The sequence below is a fragment of the Sebastes umbrosus genome, chromosome 6 (genome assembly GCF_015220745.1).
Source record: "Sebastes umbrosus isolate fSebUmb1 chromosome 6, fSebUmb1.pri, whole genome shotgun sequence".
Lineage (NCBI taxonomy): Eukaryota > Metazoa > Chordata > Actinopteri > Perciformes > Sebastidae > Sebastes > Sebastes umbrosus.
This window is the reverse complement of record NC_051274.1, coordinates 8,264,670-8,285,720: the sequence shown is the minus strand read 5'-3', so window position 1 is coordinate 8,285,720 and position 21,051 is coordinate 8,264,670. Positions and strand designations below refer to the sequence as shown.

Here is a 21,051-nt window from a genome sequence, read left to right as displayed (position 1 = left end):
GCCTCACTGTTTTGAGCGAAGCTCGTTCATGTCTATTTAGAGCGAGCGAGAGCGAGCGAGCGCGATCTCGACGCTGACTTAACGGCGACAGGTGTCGTTGTTAACAAGCATTTCTGAAAGTTACAAACAGTCCCTTTAATACATCTTAAGTATGCTGAGTCGGTCATGACACAATGAACAAAGTCTTGGACATCGCCTTGTACCACCAAGTAACTATTATTTGCATATTATGGGGCATTTCTTCTCAATAAATAAAACATTATCTAAAATGTTTGATTTCTTTCCTTTAACCAAGACATGATATTTATTTATTTAATAGATTGAATTAAGAAAATTATAATACTAGCACTAGTCTGGTTTACAGTAGCTGGTGCAATCCCTCAGTATCTGTTTACAAAAAAGGATGTTGCCATTGTCTCTGTGACAAATTGAATTGTCAAAGGTCCACTAGGTTGAGACTCTTGGTAGGATGACATGGAACATCAGAGTGAGAATATGCTTATGGGATGCCTAGAAACATTCCTTGCCACCTTGAACCATGAATACATTGCAATTAACAGGAGCAAGACAGATTTGAAAAGCTGTTCTCTTGTGACTGGAAGAAGGGAAGAAGACACTCACTCTTGGCCTTTTCATTCTTGCGCGAGGGCCTCCAGCGGATGCAGGACTTGTGTTCGTCCAGATAGAAGAACCGCACCAGTCCCTTGGAGCCGCCGCGGAGCTTCACCATCTGGGTCCCCATCTGCATGGAGCTCATACATTTCTCCACTGGGGGCAAGAAAACAAGCCAGACAGAAGAGACAAAAAAAAAAAGGGTTGGAAAGTTGTCAAAAGGCAAAAACCGCTGGAGTGTGCACTGTGACAGACAAAAATGTACATACATAACATGTTTTCATTCAAGGGATTGAGCATGTGTGTACATGTATTTCCACAAAATTCCATCTGGGCTCTCATGCAAAACACAGTTATTTACTTATACACTCACATGAACACAAAGCAATGCAAGGCAAATTCATTGGATATGCCTGTCACTGCTGACAGGGTTTTGCTTGTCTTGTGGGAGGAAGAGAAATGGAGAGAAGATAGATGACAGCGAGAGGCAATTTTCTCCACGAAAAGCCCTTTAACAAGATCTCTACTTCACACTGTGGACTATGACAGAACAACAACAGTGAAACTCAATAAAACCAGGAGGCTCTTTTGAGATGTGAGGATTTCTAGGTGGCCTAAATTTAATAGAAATAATTCTGCACCGTCTAGGAATAAAATAAACACCTAGAAAATGAGACTGATTTTAATGAGACGTGTCAAAACACTGAGTGGTGGCACTGAAAATACAGCCAAGCCTATCGTGTGTGCTTGCCATTATTTTGGGGGGAGAATTTGACAGTTCCTCCACAGGAAGCTAATAGTGTGGACGGCCACATGGCCCTGGGCTGCGGTTACACCCTATGTGGCCAAAATATCAATTATCAAGTGTCAGTCACATCCTATCAAACAATTTCCCCGCAGCATGCAGGAAACTGGGCCAACTCAGCACACACGTTTTTTTTAAGGTTAGTAGATCATCGACACACGTGGCTTTCAACATGTCTGGCTGCTTAACAAAAGTTTCTGACCAGAAAATTGGTTCAACTCAGCCTTAAGATATTACCGTTAAATTTCAAATTTAAAGCTGGTATCCAAATAATGCAGCATAAAAGGCCAGTCACTAACAATTCTTGGGTAAAATATCATTGAGGAGGATACTTCTAGTGTTTGTATCTTCTGGTTTCTGTTGGAAAAAACTATTGAGAAACTGTTTATAGATAACATAACCAGACAGGAATATGTCATCATGTGCTAAGTTTGGAAATAACTGAAAGGGTTAGTTTGGATTTTTTTTTTTAAGTGGGGTTGTATGTATACTCCCATGTTCTGCAAGGTAAAATTACTGTTTTTGTAAATGTAGTCTGGTGGCTTTGAAAACAGCAATATAGCAGCTTTTTACCTCTCAGAACATGGAAGTACCTGCTCTACCGCTGCCTCGGTCGGTCGGTTAGTTTTGTTTTATTCATTGTGTGACTTTTGGATCTGAACTAACGTGGCGTCCACAGCAGTACATTGCTTAGCTTCTGTGCTGGTACTCCTGTCTGCTTTTCCAAACTGGGTGCATACCGACCGCCATCTAAGTTACTGTATGTAACGTTAGTACACTGACTATAAGGATGTAAATATACTGTATATGTAGCAGCATCATCATGCAGAAACCTACGTCGGGTCACGTGGGAAAACGTTTTTAGAAGGGCTTGAGGAAATAGCATTTTGACACTAAAGCACACATACATTCACCAAAATTCAAATTCACACAAAAATGTTTGGATTTGAATTCATAAGGGACACCACTAGGAAGCTACAGAATGATATAAAAACCTAAAAAAAAAAATAATAATGGACCCACCCTTTAATTTAAAGCACTGTTAAGCTCTACGACTGTTCATTGACAGTCAAATTACATTAAATAAATATGAGGGATCGTTTTGAAAAAGCTAAAAAAAAAAAAGGTCTCACGGAAAGAGTGGCAACCCGAGGCGAAGCACCGAGAGACAGAGAGTAATTTTGACTTGGAGGTTAAGCGACAGTAATAGTGTTTAGTGTTTACTACTGTTGCCAGGCAGCCTACTTTCCTTTCCGGTACCGCTCGTAGACTTCTTGCTTATCCACAGAATATTTTGTTTGTCCGCCTCCTGGCTTTTCGGAGCATATTGCAGCGAACAACGCGCTGAGCATAAAAGCCTCAGTGCATGCTTGTAGTGCGCGCACCATCCACGAAGGCCCGCACCACGGTGTCTCGTGCGAGTATGTAAACAAAGCTTCAACATTCTTGATGTGCCCCAATTTTTTTGTGTTCCTAAAATCAGATTCTGAGGAGCAGTATAAAGAACAAATTTACTGTCAGACCATTGTTCTTTATAATACAAGTGTTTTCAGACTTTCTCCATGCAGTAAGGAGGAGCTGAAGTTGTGCCAGAAATCCCTATGCCTAATCAAGAGTCAAACGTATCAACACCAAAGGAATGCACGTTCAATCGTGTCTGATGAGGCTGATTTGCAACAGAGAGAGTTCACAGAAAACACACAACTATGAAATGAATGATTGAGTTGAAACCTGGATCACATTTTGACCCAACTGACCTGAATGCAACATCCAAAATATCTGCTGTGTAAGTAAGTAAAGCAGCGGTGATGGATTGCTCTTATTGAGCATTGATTTGGTCCCGGCTGTGGCGAGCCCACCCCCAGGGTATTGTTAATTTAGTTCAGTAGCGTTCTTCTAACCTCTGCTATCGAATTCCTGCTCAGGACCTTATCAGCAAAGTGCACAACTCTACAACACCACAGCCAGTGTATTGTTAGGTTAACAATACATGCCAACACAAAGCTGGTTTATTACAGCGTGCTGTATGTGTATGTGTAGCGTTCTATAGGTTAAAGTGGTCCATTTGGATATTACAGGCTAATCAGAGCATCTTTGACATCTTAAAAGACAAACTGTGTAAACGGCAGCATCACTACTCGACGACTACACACCCACTTTAATAGTTTTAAAGGAAGGGAAATGTTAAAGACAATTCAACGTGCTTTACATTGTGCATTAAAAACAAAAAGGAAATACGGCCTATAGCATTTTTAAACAAATTTAAAAGATATAAGCAGAGAAATACATACTCAATGTTAAAGATACAGATGCAAGTGCATAGTAGATAATGATGAGTGCTGAAGGTTCAGTCAAAGGCAGTAAAGACCTAAAAGGTTTAGCCTGTGGTGTATGCAACTACAATCTGCTGACGGTCAAACAGCTCCGGAAACCCCCACATGTTCCTGACATAGGATTGACTATTTCTGACACTTTTCACATCAACAACCAAGAGCAACATGATGAACGCCTTCCAGGAAAGACTGTCAGCATATTAACAAATAATGCAGAGTTTACACTACATGCTTTTAGCACGGATTTTCACGGGGCTGAACTGTTTTTGAAGATCGCAGACAAAAGCCCCAATTCAGAGGCAAATCGTCACTCCGTCCCACGAGTGACGATCGCCACGTGTGAATTTTCATAGACGCGATCTGATGCGCTGATGCGTCGCAGACACAGAAGAGATATCTAGCAGGTTAAATATCTGGATCTGTCTGCGAGTCCAAATCCTGTAGGGTGAAGATTGTTTTCTCCGGCAATGACAGCAGTGACAACCTGAAGCCAACGACGGCGCAAGATAGGGGACGAGGGCAATATCCCAAACGACTTGGATCGCTAGCTTCTTACGGACATCCATTTTGGGAGGAGGAAAGAACTCATCTCGCGTGTGGTCTTATCACTTCCTGTGTGTGTTTTGTTGACTAAATGTAGTTCAGAGAGCAGGCACACTTGTTGGGGATTCCTCCAAGTGAAATGTCTGAAGATCACTCGTTTAATGTGCAGCCACAAACATGTCAATGACAGACAGTCGTGTAATGTGATCAGCACAGCAATCTGGCGTAGACCTGAGGTACTTCCATAGTGATTACAAGAACATTATTGTTTGTGCAGGTAGAACCATGGCCATACTGGGCTTCCATACTTTTAGTAATTGAACATTCTAACATGTAACTAATTCAGAGAATAAACTGGCAATGCAAAGTGGCAGAATCAGTGAACAATGCTGTCTGGTAGAGCAGAACCCACGAGCCATCTGACTCTCCTGTTATCCTGCCCAGCAGACACACAAAGTTACAACCATCCTTTTTGGAATAATTAATACTGCAGCCACCACCGTGCCCACAGATTAACTCTTGGCACACACACACACACATCCTGAACTGGTCGACACAGTTTGGTCCTGCACGCAATTTTTTCTTCGGTTCACTACACAGTCAGTGATAAATCTATAATGTTTTACCCTTTCTTACTTGGATACAGGCTATACAGTATGTGTAGAACACAGGTCATTTTAGTGGGAAAGAGGATTTTTTGTTTGTTTTTTATCCATGTTTTTATATGTCCCATAGATTCTTTGTGATGCGGACTCTATGTCCGTGCAAAAACACTGAGGTGTTTCAGAATCAGTTTTTCAAGTGTCCCATTGAGTAACTTACATAACTGCTATTACTGCCGGTGTACAGTGATAATACTTGTGGGCAATTTGTACAATAGGATGTGTGATTTGCTTTTAGCTCCTGACTATAAAATAGATCTGGCAACTACGGCTTGCGCTAAAATTTAGAGCCCCTTTTTAAATTTAATTATGTTTAAACATACTGTACTACCTCGGGGAGAGAGAGAGAGAGAGAGAGAGAGAGAGGGAGAGAGGGAGGGAGAGAGAGAGAGAGAGAGAGCTATTATGTAGATGAGAGAGAGAGCATGGGAGGAAGGGCTGAAGAGTAGATGTGAAGCAAAATCTTCCTCTGATATAAACCTTCAGTAAATTTCCAAAATACAACATCCACATGGGAAGCTTTGGTTGTCTGTTGGCTAAACTATGCTAGTTTGTTTAACTTGAGTTGATTTTATAGCAAGTGCTGTTGTGGCAAACACAAATTAGAAATCAAGAGTTAGAAGAGTGTGTCGACAATTTTCAACTAAAATTGTGTAAGATCTGTCTCTGGAAACACAACAAACAATGCCATAATTAATAAATAATAAATAAACCATGTGCGGTATAATGATTAGATAATTGTCAAGGAGCCACCACACAGTCTTTACATTTTCAAAACAAAGGACAAAAATGTTATTTTGCATTTCTTCTTTTTATTTTCTGTACCAGAAATGTACCAAACTGTGACCCCCAAAACTGAGGGACGTACCAAACCATGAATTTTGTGCATTGTTACACCCCAAATAATAACAGTATTCCCATTAAGGATTACATCAAATGCCTGGTCAAAGTTGTAGACTTGTGCTGCTGCTTGTGTTTAGACACTTAAGACGTTTGTTAACAGAAAACCAGCGTTTTGTAGAAAAAAAAATGTAAATATTCCGCAAGGCAGAAAAATGTAGCATTTGTATTGAAACATTTCAAACCAGAATGGTACTCGGAGAGTGCAGACCTCCGCCGAGGTGCCTGACTTTAAAAACAGATTAGCACCAAATCTAAAACGTCATTCATAGCTGCAAATTGAATTTGTACATGAGCCATTACGCAAAAAAACCTGAACAAACCAATTATCAACGCTGTTTGAGATTGGTTTTCGATGTGGGTGAAGGGAGATATTATCCATAACCAATTGACCCTTAATGATTTTACAGCTTGGGCTCTTTGACGTAACATAAATGCAACATGGCTGTGGACCAGCTTTTTATTGATTTTTAAGGGAAGAGTTCTTTCTGTAGCTGCTGGCTGATTGCAGCGCCTGGTGCCCAGTGGCAGAGTTAAGGATCAGCACTCCTTCAGCCAGAGAGTGGGCAGTGATCCATGAAATGAGCTGCTGTCAAAGTTTGGTTGGAACGAGAGCATGCAGACTCTGCAGGCTTTCAGGTCAGGATGGCATACTGCTGAAAACACGGGCTCATGCTCATCCTCCTCCTCCTCATCCTCCTCCTCCTGTCAAAGTTGAGCTGCACACTCTCTAACAGCCATCACGGTCTCCAGCGCAACATTTACATCTGCTGCCATCGCCGCCTGCGTCCACAGCTCACCATGGAGCCAGAGAGCTTAACTGTCCACCCACCATGTGAGTGTTCACTTAACTGACATTAAAAGGAAACTGTCGGGATATTCCATTCTCTAGACGAGGTGGAGATAAGTTGAGAACACAACAGCAAAGCAGTAGCGAGTCTCTATTTGCTCTGTCATGTTGCACACACACGTTTGATTTCACAAATGCAGCGAGAGGCTAAAATCTAATCGAACTGCAACCAGAGACTTGTTTCAACGTGGAACACACTCCAGTTTGCGGTTGCCTTGAACATGATTTACTCACGGATGAGGAGGCAGTTCTCGCTCAAACTCCCCTGCCAGTCGACTAAAAGGAGAATGTGTTTGCTCTTGTGATGTAGCCGGCCGTGTGTGGGAAACCCCTTGGGAAGTCAACCAATCTTTGAAATATCTTCCTCCTGCACTTTGCTAAAGAGTACTCACACAGAAGTAGCATGGTCTGTGGGTTTAACCCACGTAGGTCGTAAAGCCTACGGGCTCTCTGTGGACACATTGTACTTTACTGTAGCCCACTTTTGCAGTGCAGGGCAATCAACCAACCGATAAAATTGGGTGAAGCAATTAAAAAATACGTCAAAGATGGATTTAAATAAATCACTACTACTACAAGATGCTCTAACTGCAAAAAAAATCATGTTTAAAATATTAAATGTCAATAAGCAATGCAATAATAACTCAGCAAGACTCCACATACAGAACAAAAAGCACAGACAAGCACCCATTTAGCAGTATGTGGTGGAAGAAATGCATTTGGCCCACTAGAAAGGTTCGTCATACCCTACGGAAGGCTGAGAGTGCCTGAATAATAAAGGCTGGTGTAATCAATTAACCAACAGCCCAGTGGTTTGGGACCTTGTGTTCATGGTTGGTGCTGAGGCTCTACTCATTCCTGTACTGTCTATAGAGCAATTAAAAGGTACAATTTAGAAATGTGTCTTCCACATCTATATGTAGGTTTACATGTGAAAACCATTTGAAGTTACAATAACACATCAAATGACCTCGAAAAATCACCAGAGTCTATTCAGACACCGGGATGTTATAGGCGTCAGTGAGATGCAACTAACATCAGGGGAGACTGCGGAAACTACAAAGCCACGTGGCATACAGTAGGTTGCTATGGCAATACGCAAACATGGACAACAGAAGAAGCTAACAGTCTGATTGCGTCAGATGAACCCTTAACAACCAGATATGAAAACACTACAGAGCAGCGTCACCTCGCTCAACCCGACCCGACACCAAAGAAAAAGTCTGTTTGAGCTGATATTTCTGCTGAGGATCAATAGTAGGGCTGCCCCCTCTGAGTCCATTAGTCAACTAATCAGTTGTCTTCGTCTAAGTCGACTAAGATTTCTTTAGTCTTAAACTCATTTCCAAGAAACTTATGAACACATCTCTGGTGATTTAAAGTGGTGTTTTTGTGTGATTCTTTGTGAAGAAACTCAGTTTTACAGACAATTAAATCAACTAATGGATTAGTCGATAAAGAATTTCTTTTGTCAAGGACAGCCCTACTCAACAGGCTACTAGGGTTGGGGCCAGTCTGAAAATGTTCGAACGACGGACCAGTATACCAAATTTTACCACCAGGTGCTGGCTCAGCAGCCGCTCCTGAGTGGACTGAGCGAGTCTGTGAATGAGAATGTAACAATTCCAGTAATGCACCTCCGAGCTGGTTTGCCAACCGCCATTAGACACTACATAAGAAGAAGAAACAGAGCGAAGCGGCACCACAATCAGAAGAACGACTGACACGTCATGTTTTTATGTGACACGTTGCCTCATCTCGTGCTTTTCGGCTCACCTCTTTTGTCGGCTTCAAATCCAAAATGTTGCCACGTTGGCATAGTTTTAGTTTTCCTTGAGACTAACTCACACCCCAAAAAACACATGAACTTTCCAGTAAATGAACACAACGTGCGTCATGCGCCTCTCTCCCCCCCTACCACTTCTACTGTACATGTTGCCGGCCTCGGCTCGCGGCCTGTCAGACACTAGCAGCTCCTTTAGTCAGTTTATAAATAAACATTATGTAAACCACCTTGTCACATTGCTTATTAATAATGCAATACAAGCTGGATTTAGCGCCATGACGCTGTCCACACAGGTTGCTGATGTCGGCTACTTTTTAATTTGCCAGAACGTGTCAAAAAGACAAATGGCGGTTCAGCCGGTTTGCATGACATCAAACCGGTTTAAGCTTGTACACCGACCCAGCTGTAAAGGCTACATCTAATGACAGAGTTGGCTTCTGGATGACATACATTAAATACATTCAACAGCCCCATCACTGACCAAACAGGCTCTGTATTGTGTACCGTATTTGTGGTAAAGAGAGAGGGTCCACTTCATTCACAAGCTTTTACTGGTCCTGCTGCTGAACCATTATAACCATAAAGCATTATAGGTGACAAATATACAGTATATCACTGCCATTTCACATTTCATTTGGAAAAAAAAATCACCTGTTGCTGCACTTTACAAAATCCCATCAATACACCATCTCCTGCACTAAATCTTTTTTACTAGCTCAGCTCAGCTCAGTTACTTTATCCAGCACTGCTGAAATTCACACTGCCAACATTCCTTTGTCATTTGGAATATGTTCTAAAGGTGCTTCGTGGTAACAAATCAGCCAAATGTAAGTGTGTCTTCTGTGATAGTCCAACTGTTCAACAATTAACAGAGGTCGGTATTCTCTGAACACTAAATAGACCAATAATTAACAAAGGAGACGTCCCGGTAAGAGCAGTGTTCACTGCCAAACTGTTTAATCCGGTGTCCTAACCAGAAAATAAGGATGAAAAAAACAAAAACACAATGGGTGCAATTAACAGTAACGTTGACATTTCTACGAGCTGATGGCAAGACCACCAACACAAGAAACACCAATTTTCTGTAAGTTCCAAAGTGCAAATTATTCAAGCAAATCAACTTTGAGGAAAGGAAACAAAAAAATCCAATCAAAAATAAAGAAATAAAACAAAAGGAGATAATGACACAGCTATGAGGAACGTCAGCAGTAGTAGAAGTAGAGTGGAGTAAGACGGGGATGAACTGTTGTAAAGCAGTCAGATGCTGCTTACGCATCGTTTTTGAGAGAACAAAGACAACAGCAGCACAGACACGTACAACACCTTGTAGAGATGGTGAGAGAGACAAAAGTGGAGCACGAGACACACAGAAAAGGCAGCGCACTCTTTACTAGTGGGGATCTGGGCTCGTTGCCGTGGTTACAACATCAGATTTAAAGCGTGTGGATGTGGAGAAGACGCCCATTGTGGAGGAACGCTGAATGTTAACTGGATGATCAAATGGATGAAAACAAGTTCCGATCCTATCTGCAAGCTTGATTAATGAGAGCAAACAAAAAGCCTTATCAGGAGTGATCACAACTAAACTAAAGCGCTTGTTTCTGTAGATAATTTGCCCTGTTTTCTCCACCTAAGCCTCAGAAAAAAGGCTCCATTGACAAGTGTTTCGATTCAGGACGACACATGAAAGTGTAAATGTTTTAAATTTAAAATAGAAACAAGACTCTGTGTGGTTCATATGCAATATATCCGACACCAACAATTTGAAACGCAAACAGTTTGACAGAAAACTATATTTTCATGTTAAAATCACACAATGCGGAGAAGGCATCTGATCAGCCTGATCTCACAGAAATACATCAAACAGGACCTGTTAACGGTGCTTTACGTGGTGGTGGCATGGTATGAGTTAAAACGGAAACAATGCCAATGGAAAATCAATAAGGATCCTTTGTCGTGGTGGACACACGACTTCCCAGGTTCAACAAAAAAAAATATGTTTTAATCAAATCTGTGTAGGGAGGAGGTCAGGGTGGACAGATCAAACACAGGATAGTTTGGGTGTTTTGAAGTGGGGTTGTATGCGGTACTTATCCATAGCAGGTGTGGTACTTACAGTAGATGACGGTCAGCGTGCCCCTAGCTTGGATAAACAGACAGGATTACCAACGCCAGAGCAAAGCAATACAGTGATGTGGACGGGGACGGCAGGAAAACATATTTTAGCCACCTAAAAGAAAGGCTCACCTAAAGAAAATAAAACAAATCTCAATCTAAAAATCAATATCTGTTTAAGTGTACGCTATATTAGAATATTTTAACCGCTTTATCTCGCCGTCAGACAGCCCTTTCCTTCTCCTTTCTGATGGTGGAACTGAACTGAAAAAGAAGCTTATCTATGCTCTCTCCAAAGCCAGCAGGCTCAGATGACAAAAACAGTATAAATACGTTTCACTTTCAGTTCAGTTCGCCGTTGGAAAATATTCTAGATATAGCGTACATTTAAACAGATATACTTTTTTTAGGTGAGCCTTTCTTTTAGGTGGCTAAAATACGTTTTTCTGCCGTCCCCGTCCACAGCACTGTATTGCTTTGCTCTGGTGCCGGTGCTCCTCTCCGTTTCTCCAAGCTAGGGGCACGCCGACCGTCATCTACTGTAAGTAATACACCTGCTATGGATAAGTACCGCATACAACCCCACTTCAAAAAACCCAAACTATCCCTTTAAATTGGGTGTTAAGGTGGACCAGCTATTCTCGTTGTAGTGACAAGCCGCTCCTCCGGGTTTTGTTGGAGCGGCTGCTGAGTCAAGTGCGACACTTAGTGGTTAAATTCGGTATACTGGTCCATTCCATTGTTGTGGCTTAATATCAAACCGGTTTGAAAATGTTTACACCAGCCTAACTCTACTAGGGACAGATCACGGTTAGGCAAATTAATCATGGAAATGGTAGGCAACAAAATTTAAATGCACAAAAACAACAAATGTATGACTATCCCTAGAAATGATGCCCATTCTGCACAAAAGGTAGACAACATAACTCTTCAAACACTAGTTGGAAGCAAATTACAAAAAGTATCTCAATACAAATATGAATAAACTAGGGCTGTCAAAGTTAACGCATTAATAACGCATTGACACAAATTTGTTTTAACGCCACTAAGTTCTTTAACGCAACTTGCAATTGTTAGGTTGTAGCGGCCTCAGTTTTAAAGCTAGAGTGAATATACTGCTATCATATGAAACTAGAAAAAAGCTACCTATGGAATCCATTGATACCAATCATATCGTATTAGCTTGTCGCAAAAGAGGCCAACTACTCCAAACTTAAGCAAAATTATGCTGAGGAAAAACTGACATGGCCATTTTCAAAGGGGTCCCTTGACCTCTGACCTCCAGATATGTGAATGAAAATGGGTTCTATGGGTACCCACGAGTCTCCCCTTTACAGACATGCCCACTTTATGATAATCACATGCAGTTTGAGGCAAGTCATAGTCAAGTCAGCACACTGACACACTGACAGCTGCTGCTGCCTGTTGGGTTTGAGTTTGCCATGTTATGATCTGAGCATATTGTTCATCCTAAATGCAGTACGTGTGAGGGTTTCTGGACAATATCTGTCATTGTTTTGTGTTGCTAGTTGATTTCCAATAATAAATATATACATACATTTGCATAAAACAGCATATTGTCCCACTCCCATGTTGATAAGAATACTAAATATTTGACAAATCTCCCTTTAAGGTACATTTTGATCAGATGAAAAATGTGTGATTAATTTTACAATTGATCATGGACAATCATTTGATAAATCGTGATTAAATATTTTAATCAATTGACAGCCCTAAAATAAACCCAACTCAAGAAATGATTTACCACTACAGAAACGTTTTGCCACTTTAGACTACGGTGACTAGATCATCTGAATAATAATATTCCATGACATTAGTCTGTCCTGAACTTGACAAAAACATTTTTTTGTACTCAGCAGATTAGGGTTTTCTGGCACTATACTTCCAAGGTGCATGGGCAAGGGAAAAAGTCAGAAGATGACAGTTAAAGTGTTTTGACCTTGGGTTTGAAATCATTTAAAAGACAAAACTGAATTTGGAAATGCTGCCGTCACATCTGAATTCAATTGCCACCTTCAAAATATGTTTTTTTGAGGAATGTATTTGTTTTCAACCACACCAATTATTGTCAACACTAGTAAATTGCAGGTCTCTACTTCCTGGCAGGACATGGTTGCCGTCTAAGGGGACGATCTACATCAACACTTCAGTATTTAACAGACATTAGCAGTCCTGCTGGAGGCCACAGCTGCTGTGGCTGGTCAATAGGGTTAAAGCAGGAAGCAGAGAACAGGTGACTGACGGCTAAGGTATAGCAGTTTTTCACCAAAACACAGCTGAGGCTGAAGCCAGGTAAGATGAGTGGGTGTCACATCAGTGACGTGGCAGGGTTATCCTGGGTGGCTGCTGTCCTGCTGCCACAGTCACAATATGGGCCGAGCAGGCGGAGTCAGCTGCTGTCAGGGCACCAGGTTAAGCTCAGAGGGATTGTCTGTTGGCCATATGTTGCATCCGCGCACACACAGGTCACTCTGTGGTGCAGATGGCCATTTTACTGACGTTAAAGTAGCAACCTAATGAGGACTGACAGTGTGGTAGTGTAAAGGTTAAAACACACACAGACACTTTGATATTTGTGGGATGGGAAAATGAATGGCACACTCCCTGCCCAAAACAGGTGGGTCGAGCAAGGCAATGCACCTCTGACCGCTCAAGTGGGCACACACTGAGGTATATTTTCCTCATTTATAAAAGGTGTTTCAAAGGTGTTTAAAGTTGTCAACCACCTTGTGATCTGCAATGGCCACCATAAAGTACAGTCTTATAGGGTGACGGACAGAATCAAAATACCAATAGATTCATTCAAGTCTTTCGAAAGGTTGAAGTTATATGCAACAAGTTGTCATGAAACCAAGCAAGTAGTTCAATGCTTGTGATTCTGTTGCTTCTTGCACAAAAAAAAAAATTCGGATTTGTGTCGATTCTTACAAACGTTCACTGTCAGAAAAGTGGGCCGATACTCACGCAGTACCGGTACTATTTGGCGTACCGTTTTTTTTTTTCTGAGTCATAATCATACGGCGCAACGCCAGCATTTTTGCGCCACGCCTCAGCCATAAGGACATACGATAAACAATGCGGAGAGCATCTAGACGAGTCACCATGGGAGAGGAGGGGGTTTAGAACTGTAATTCATTGATTCAATGTTCACATCCTTTTTGTAAAATAATTAGTGACCTGCTCGTCGTATTTCTTTTCCGAGTCTGCTCTTTTGATTTACAGAATATAATTTTAGAGGGCAAACATCTTCAGGAGAATTTAACATTTAGATGAAGGCTGTGATATTTGTAAATAATAAAATAATTATTTTTTAGCAAGTTTAGTTTTTCACCTTATTGGGCGTTATCTTAAGCAATGACAATGGTTAAAAAAAAAAAAAAACAATATCTCCTAGTATCTTTTTTTCACTTATAAATAAATAAAACATTATGATCTCCGCTAAAGTCTCCATTGCTGACCAGTTACACAAAAAGACAACAAAGTAGACCACAAAGAAGAGTTGGACATATCGTCACTGCAAGGAATTGTGGTTCGGACATGGTGGCCAACAGCTTTACTAACACTGTTTATCTTATTGCTTTTTTTTTTTAGACATCCGCAACAGGCTGATATCTTGGATATCCAACCAGTGTAACTCTACTCAGAGTATCCGACAAAGCTTACCCATGTAACCGAGCCTCCATTTGCAAAACGCCATAATGCTGCTGCCTATCCAGAAGAACTCATCCACTCTGTGGGACGGAGAGGCCTGCTGCTGGCTGTTACACTGAGCCACCTCCTTCTGTTTGTCCTTGTCCTCCTCTGAGGAGAAAGCCCCTCTAGCAGGAGGTCCGGGCTTGTCTCCCGTGGCGGCCGTGGCAGTGGAACACATCAGAGCTGAAGACATTGAGCCGACTGGGAAAAAGCTGTTCCTCTTGGATGTGTTCATTTAGAATAACTGAGATTACAAGTTTCCACCTAAAAACATAAGGGGATGCTCCCACGAAAATTTCATTTGAGAAAAAAATTTTGTTTTGGGTAAATTAGGGACGCAATAGACATCTTCCTCAAGTACTTCTGAGTAAATGTTCTTTTTGGGTAATGTTCTATATCCTTCGTTATTCTAAAAACTCACATAAAGTATAGCATCACTTTCCTTCCTAAGTTCAAAGCAAAATCCGCAGAAAAAAGAAAGAAAAAATTCCTCTCAGCCTCCGAATAGTATCAACAGTTGGTCAATAATCTTGTGATGTTATTTCCCCAGCAAACCTGCTTATTGCGCCGCCATTTCTTCAATATTCTTCCATCTCAAAGAGCAAAAAATGCAGCAGTAAGTTTTTCAAAGCAACAATTTGTCTTCATGCCGTGCCATCATTTCTTTATTTCTTCCCTCAGCTAGCATTCATCAGCATAGTGCTGCAAAAACGGCTGGCATCTTATGAAAGAGAGAGACTGTGGCCGCGGCGAAGGAAAGCAGGAAAGACATGCAAGCACAACAACACAATCTGTAACTGTGCAACATGTGTTGGGCGGGCAGAAATCCTAAATCCCTAGGAAGCAGTAATCCTGGTCTAGGAGATTTGCTAAATGTGTGGAGTGGAATGCACTGACCCACAGAAAAAAAAGACAGACAGGGGAGGATGTCAGGACATGATAGAGCCCTAATAAAGATGGAGCTTATTTTATGCTCCAGGACCAATTAAAGAGTCCGTTTGATGTCGGGAGGTGCTTCCCTCTGAGGGGCTCCGGACAGTCTGAGCTCTGATATTCCCTCACCTGTCTGCAGCCGAGCTCCACATGAAACAGTTCTTTTATCAATTACCATGCACTCCCCGTACACCTCTGGCTCTGCATCATCAGTACAGATTGAAAACTAGAATTCATTATTTCGGCGTGTTCGTGTAAATCATTTACCCGAGCATACAGAGCGGTTCTCATTAGTTTACCGTTTGCTCAAAATGTCAATACAATTATACTATGCCAGTTTTCATAAAACCTTTAATACTTCATCAAATTTGCTCTGGCTTTTCTAAAACCCCATGACAACACCACCTCCGAAAAGAAATGTAGAGCTGTGGACTGAAATAGGTCAAGTTTCAGGCTGACGCAGTCCGAGCACGTTGAGCGGTGTCAAACAGTGTCAGACATCAGGACCTGGATCTCTGCTTGACAAACAGGTGCCAGGTACTGAATATGGAACGGTTTCTCTTATACAGAGCTGATGGAGTCTGACAACGAGTCAACATAAGAAGCCTCCCTGCAGAAGTATAGCTACTGTCCAACTGTCCAAAGTGAAAGCAGAACTTCTTGGGTTATGTAAGAAAACCAATTTCAAAATCACATTATAGATATTTGTCTATAATTAATCAATGGAATTTAGTAAAAATCCAGCCCTGGAACATAATCTGACAATTTATTTAATTTGTCTAAACTGGGATTTTCTAAAAAAAAAAACATTCTTTAGACCGCAGAGATTACAGCTAAAAAGTTTGAATACAGTATGTTGCAAGAAGGCTGACAAGTTTGTAAATATACATGGGAGCTGTAGTTTTCTTTGTAAGACTACAAATTAATTGTTGATTTCAACTTCTACATACCATTTTATTGTTTAGTTTTGCTGGTTTTTTTTAGTATTTCTTTTATAATTTTGAAGCAAGACAAATACTCTAGTGATGGACAATCAAAATCAAAAGAATCAAAACGCTGAAACAACAACGGCATTAACAGACAATGTGAGCTGTCCCAATTCAAGGTCCACCTACACTGCATCACTGGGACACTATACGTATGTAACACCTTTGGAAGACCGAAGGCTAATAGGCTAAACATGTGTGTCCTCCCCAAAGGGGATAATCCTCAGAAGGGCTCACCACAGTATCATCACAACTCCCTGACCATTATACATGGAGCTCCACACAAACCAAATGGCAAGAGGCAGCTGCATTTCTCAACAACATTACGAGGTAATACAAGTCCAGTGAATGAAATAGATGAATATACATACAGTAGGTAAGATAGTTCAGACTGTAAAATACTATACATTTCCACACAGGCAAGAGCAAATCAAAGTTGTGTGGATGAAGTCACAGCAGACAAGATTAATAAAAGATTTTAAAAACATCTATGTTACAACTACTAGTGTAAATTGGGTTTTTATCTTCCACTTGGTGTCACAAACAGGATTAGCATGCTGTAGCTGATAAAACAAAAAATATAAATGAACAGTTTTATTCTCATCATTCGGCCAGCAATACAACTTTCATGATTCCCGCACTTCTTGGGTTGCACATGGTTGAATGCACTCGCTGTAAGTCGCTTTGGATCAAAGCATCAGATAAATTAATGTAATGTAATGTATACTTTGAGGGGTCTTTTTAAGTAGTATTTTAAGTATTGCACTTCACTAGATCTCAAGTCACATCCCTCACAACATACAGTAAAAGTAAGAGTACTTTTACTTGAGTACAATATCCTAGCACTCTTTCCATGAGATGCGGTCACCGATAAGCCAAAAGTTAAAAGCAAGGCAGCAGCAGAAGCCAGGGTACGGTTAAGTACGCATGCACGATCACAATCAATGGACTTTCTGCTCTACAGAAACGGTATCATCTCTGTGAAATGACATAAACCAGCTTCATGCCAGGTGGAGTGAAACACTGAGTCTGCAGCACTAACACTGGACTTTAGGGAGGTTTTGAAGGCTGGTGAAAAACTAACGTTGCCGGACAGAGATCGAGGCTGATCAAGGCCTTTTTCAAATTATGGGGGCAAGACAGCGACAGTTGAAATACAAACAAGAAACGTGAAGAGATGATTAAAGAAGATTAATTATCAGTGTACATGAATTATGTCCTGATTTGAGCTAGTTTGACATGTAAACAAGAAAAAAAATCATAATGGCGGGATTCTCCCATGCGGGCTTTTTGCTTTGGTCAGATAAGTCCCTATTATGAAAACGACCACAAAGAAAGGCCATTTCGGCAATTTAGACCAGGACATCATTCAAATAGATGAGTCCACTTTGTCATTTCATTTTCAACTTTATGTTGAATTTGAAAATGAAAATAACAAGACCATGTCACATGCATTTATCATTATCATCCTTAGTTACCCTAAGGAGTATACAATACCTATCTAATTATGGTCCAATGGAGCTTTCATTTTAATTTTGGCTGTAATTGCATTGTCATATATTATAAGCTTATAATTACCTCCGCCAAGGCCGAAGGCCTAGGAAGGAGGTTATGTTTTCACTGGTGTTGGTTTGGCAGTTTGGAGGATAACTCCAAAAGATCCATCCGCGATGGATTTGAATTAAATTCAAATCCATCAAAATTCGGAGAGAGGAGGGGGGACACCTGTAGATTTGGCGTTTTTTCACATTAATCTCGGTGAAATTAAAGACGAGTTTGACCAAAGCACACTTGGTGTGAGAGTAACGACGACGGTTTAGGTGAGCTTTATTTTGTTTCTGTCCAGTTTGAATGAAGTGTTTTACGATGCTCCGCTACGTACAGCTGATCTCAACATCAACAAAATTACATGTGGATGATGGCGCAAGCTGCACGGAAAGAGGGGACAATCGTACTCGGGCAGCTTGGCGGAGGTCTGCGCTCTCCGAGTGCCATTCTAGTTTAATTTTGTAATGCATCGTTCACAAATAAAAGGGGAAATTTAAAAGTCATTTTGATTAAATTATTGCATGTTAATATCGGCAGCCACTGACTTCAATACACCACAGTATATTGCCCTACATGAGCAAGCAGATTCAACAATAACCACATGAAATACAACAAAGGGGGCCATCACCCTACGACATTAATAATCCTGAGAGTTGCCTTTAACTTGACTTTCTCATTCCACCACAAACACAAAATGTGATCAGCTCACTGCTGAGGCTTAAATAACTTCTAATTTAGGATGCTGTCGCCAGCAAAACCGCTTAAAAAAATCTGGCTTTATACCTTCCCACCACCATGTTATCTGTCACGTTAATTAAGTGTCTGACCTCAAATTATTAAGGAGTGATCCAAACCAGAGGCGTGTACCCCGTCTGTGTCAACAAACCAGCCCTCCCCCCCGCCCCCGATGATTTCATTACACACATTTGCTTTGCTTGTCACCACCTCTATGTAGCCATTAACTGGAGGCAATAATTGAATCGTCGGGGTGCTCGATCCAATTCGGAATACCTCTTAAACATTCATTTAAAAAGCTTGTTAACAAAGTTTGCTAGAGTAAGACCTTGCAGGGAGAGACTGAGAGAGCCTGCTGAGGACTGTGAGTCGACCAAATGCTGCTTGATGCATATTAATTTCAATGCCGAGTTTATCGGAGGTGAATTTAAATACCCTAAAGAGAGTTTTATAATGTCACATTCTCTGAGACACATGTGCATATAAGCAGAGAAACATAAAACTGACATAATTCTTGATGGAGTTTGGGAAAATCAGTGGCAGAGGACAGAACATATCAGGTCAGGGTATCTTTTGGTCATTCAATTTTCCTTTCACAAACTGATATTAAAGAACAAAATTAGTGGTTATTTGATTTTTGTTTTAAAAAACAAAAACAAAATTTGAAATACGAGACGTTTTTCTTTATCAGGGTCAAAAAGGGATGAACTAAACTTAAAAAAACGGGGTGGATTTTCATTTTCTATTTTTAAAAAACAAAAAAATAAAATCACTAGAAGACAGAAACAAAAAAACGGCCCGTTTTTTTCATATTCTGCGACCGGAAGTTGTCTTACAATTTACAAAGTAAGAGCGCGTATGAGAACGGTGATGTGTGTGAGAAAAAAAAAAGTACGGTGCTGATGTGTAACTGGAGGTGATGGATATGGATCAGTACGTTTTTTTTTTTTTTAAACAATAAAAGAGTTTGTCTCAGGGTAAAAGACATGACAGCAGAAAAAACTGCAGTCATGTCTTTTCCCCCTCTCATACACATCACCGTCTTCATATGCGCTCTTACTTTCTAAATGGCAACTTCCGGTCGCAGGATAGGAAAAAAACGGGGCGTTTTTTCGTTTCTGTCTTCCAGTGATTTGATTTTTTGATTTTTAGAAATAAAAAATGAAAATCAACCCCATTGTTTAAGTTTAGTTCATCCCTTTTTGACAATGATAAAGTAAAACGCCTTGTATTTCAATTTTATTTTTTTGTATTTTAAAACGAAAATCAAATAACCACTAATTTTTTGTTTTTTAATATCCGTTTGTGAAAGGAAAATCAAATGACCAAAAGATACACTGACCATATCGGACAGGAGACTCAAATGAGGTCATTTGCAGCAAAGTAGACACAGATGACTGCAGGTGAGGAGACACTACCTGATGAGTAGAGAAAGCCTAAAGAGTAGCAGAGTAAATCAGCAGGTGTAGTTTACTCACCGTGGCCCCGGCGTTTGGCTTGTTTGACATGTTTGCCAGGCAGGCATCTTGAGACGCTGTTTTCACAGAGTAAGTTGGGTTTACTGTATCGTTTTGGCACCTTGGACCAAGTGGCATAAATGTGAATTTTCGACGCCTCGTCGTTGAGATACCAAAGATGAGCGGAGTCATGGAAACTCGCAATTTGCCGCATAACAACAAACTCAACTCATTAAAAACACGGAAAACACGAAACAAACGCGCCTATATCCGCCTCAGGGGGACTGGAACTCACTGCAACTATAAAGAAAGTATTACAAATTAAAATGTTATAGTGGAGTCTTAAATTGTGGTCATAAATATCCACACGTCGGAGATAAGTGGAATCACAGGTGGACATTTTGCTGGATCTCATTTTTCAGGTAGCTCAAGCACGTGCACACCAGCCGTGTCGCATTTGGGTACATATTGGAATATGGGAAATGTGAGACCTTCGACAAAAACAGTGGTCTAGTCTCCCTTTATGCTTGAATTATGATTAATAATCCCATAAATAGGCTAATAAAACGAGAGTCACGCCTCAGTTCCACTAGCCTTTATTGCTCATGGTAATTTATTATAGATATTGTTCAGCATTCTTTGGCAAGAACATCTCCTGAGAGACTTTGACAGCACTTGGGGGACAGACTCATATGGGATGTGTTGTTATATCTGATATTTAAAAAAAAATGCTCATGTAAAGTTGATGTCCCAAAGCTGTAGTCAGAGTTTTAGATATACTGAGGTCATGAGGTACCAACCCCCCCAATCCCAGAAACTTAATCGTACACACAAAACAAAACATCATTCAAATCTTATGTGTTATGTTAAAAATATTTTATTTATATATAAATATATATATATATATATATATATATATATATATATGTTTTTGTTGTTGTTGTTTTTTTGAATGAATGAAGAATGTAATTTTGCCTAGAAATCCCCAGTGTCCTCAGTGGGATTTTAAAGGTCCCATATTATAAAAAAAGTGCGATTTTCATGTTTTTTTTATTATGAAGCAGGCTTAAGT

At 40.6% G+C, this 21,051-nt stretch overlaps 1 protein-coding gene across 5 annotated transcripts in view; it reads right to left on the bottom strand.

The window, feature by feature from the left end:
• The window catches only part of plch2a (phospholipase C, eta 2a), a 214,371-nt gene that overhangs the window by 51,970 nt on the left and 141,350 nt on the right, over positions 1-21,051 (bottom strand). For 4 of the 5 annotated variants that reach the window (XM_037773701.1, XM_037773702.1, XM_037773704.1 and 1 more), the window contains one exon: positions 622-768. In XM_037773701.1, the coding sequence (XP_037629629.1) occupies positions 622-768 (147 nt within the window). Of the gene's footprint in view, positions 1-621; positions 769-20,000; positions 20,451-21,051 lie in introns of those variants that run through there. The other variant, XM_037773700.1, reaches the window with a different exon arrangement.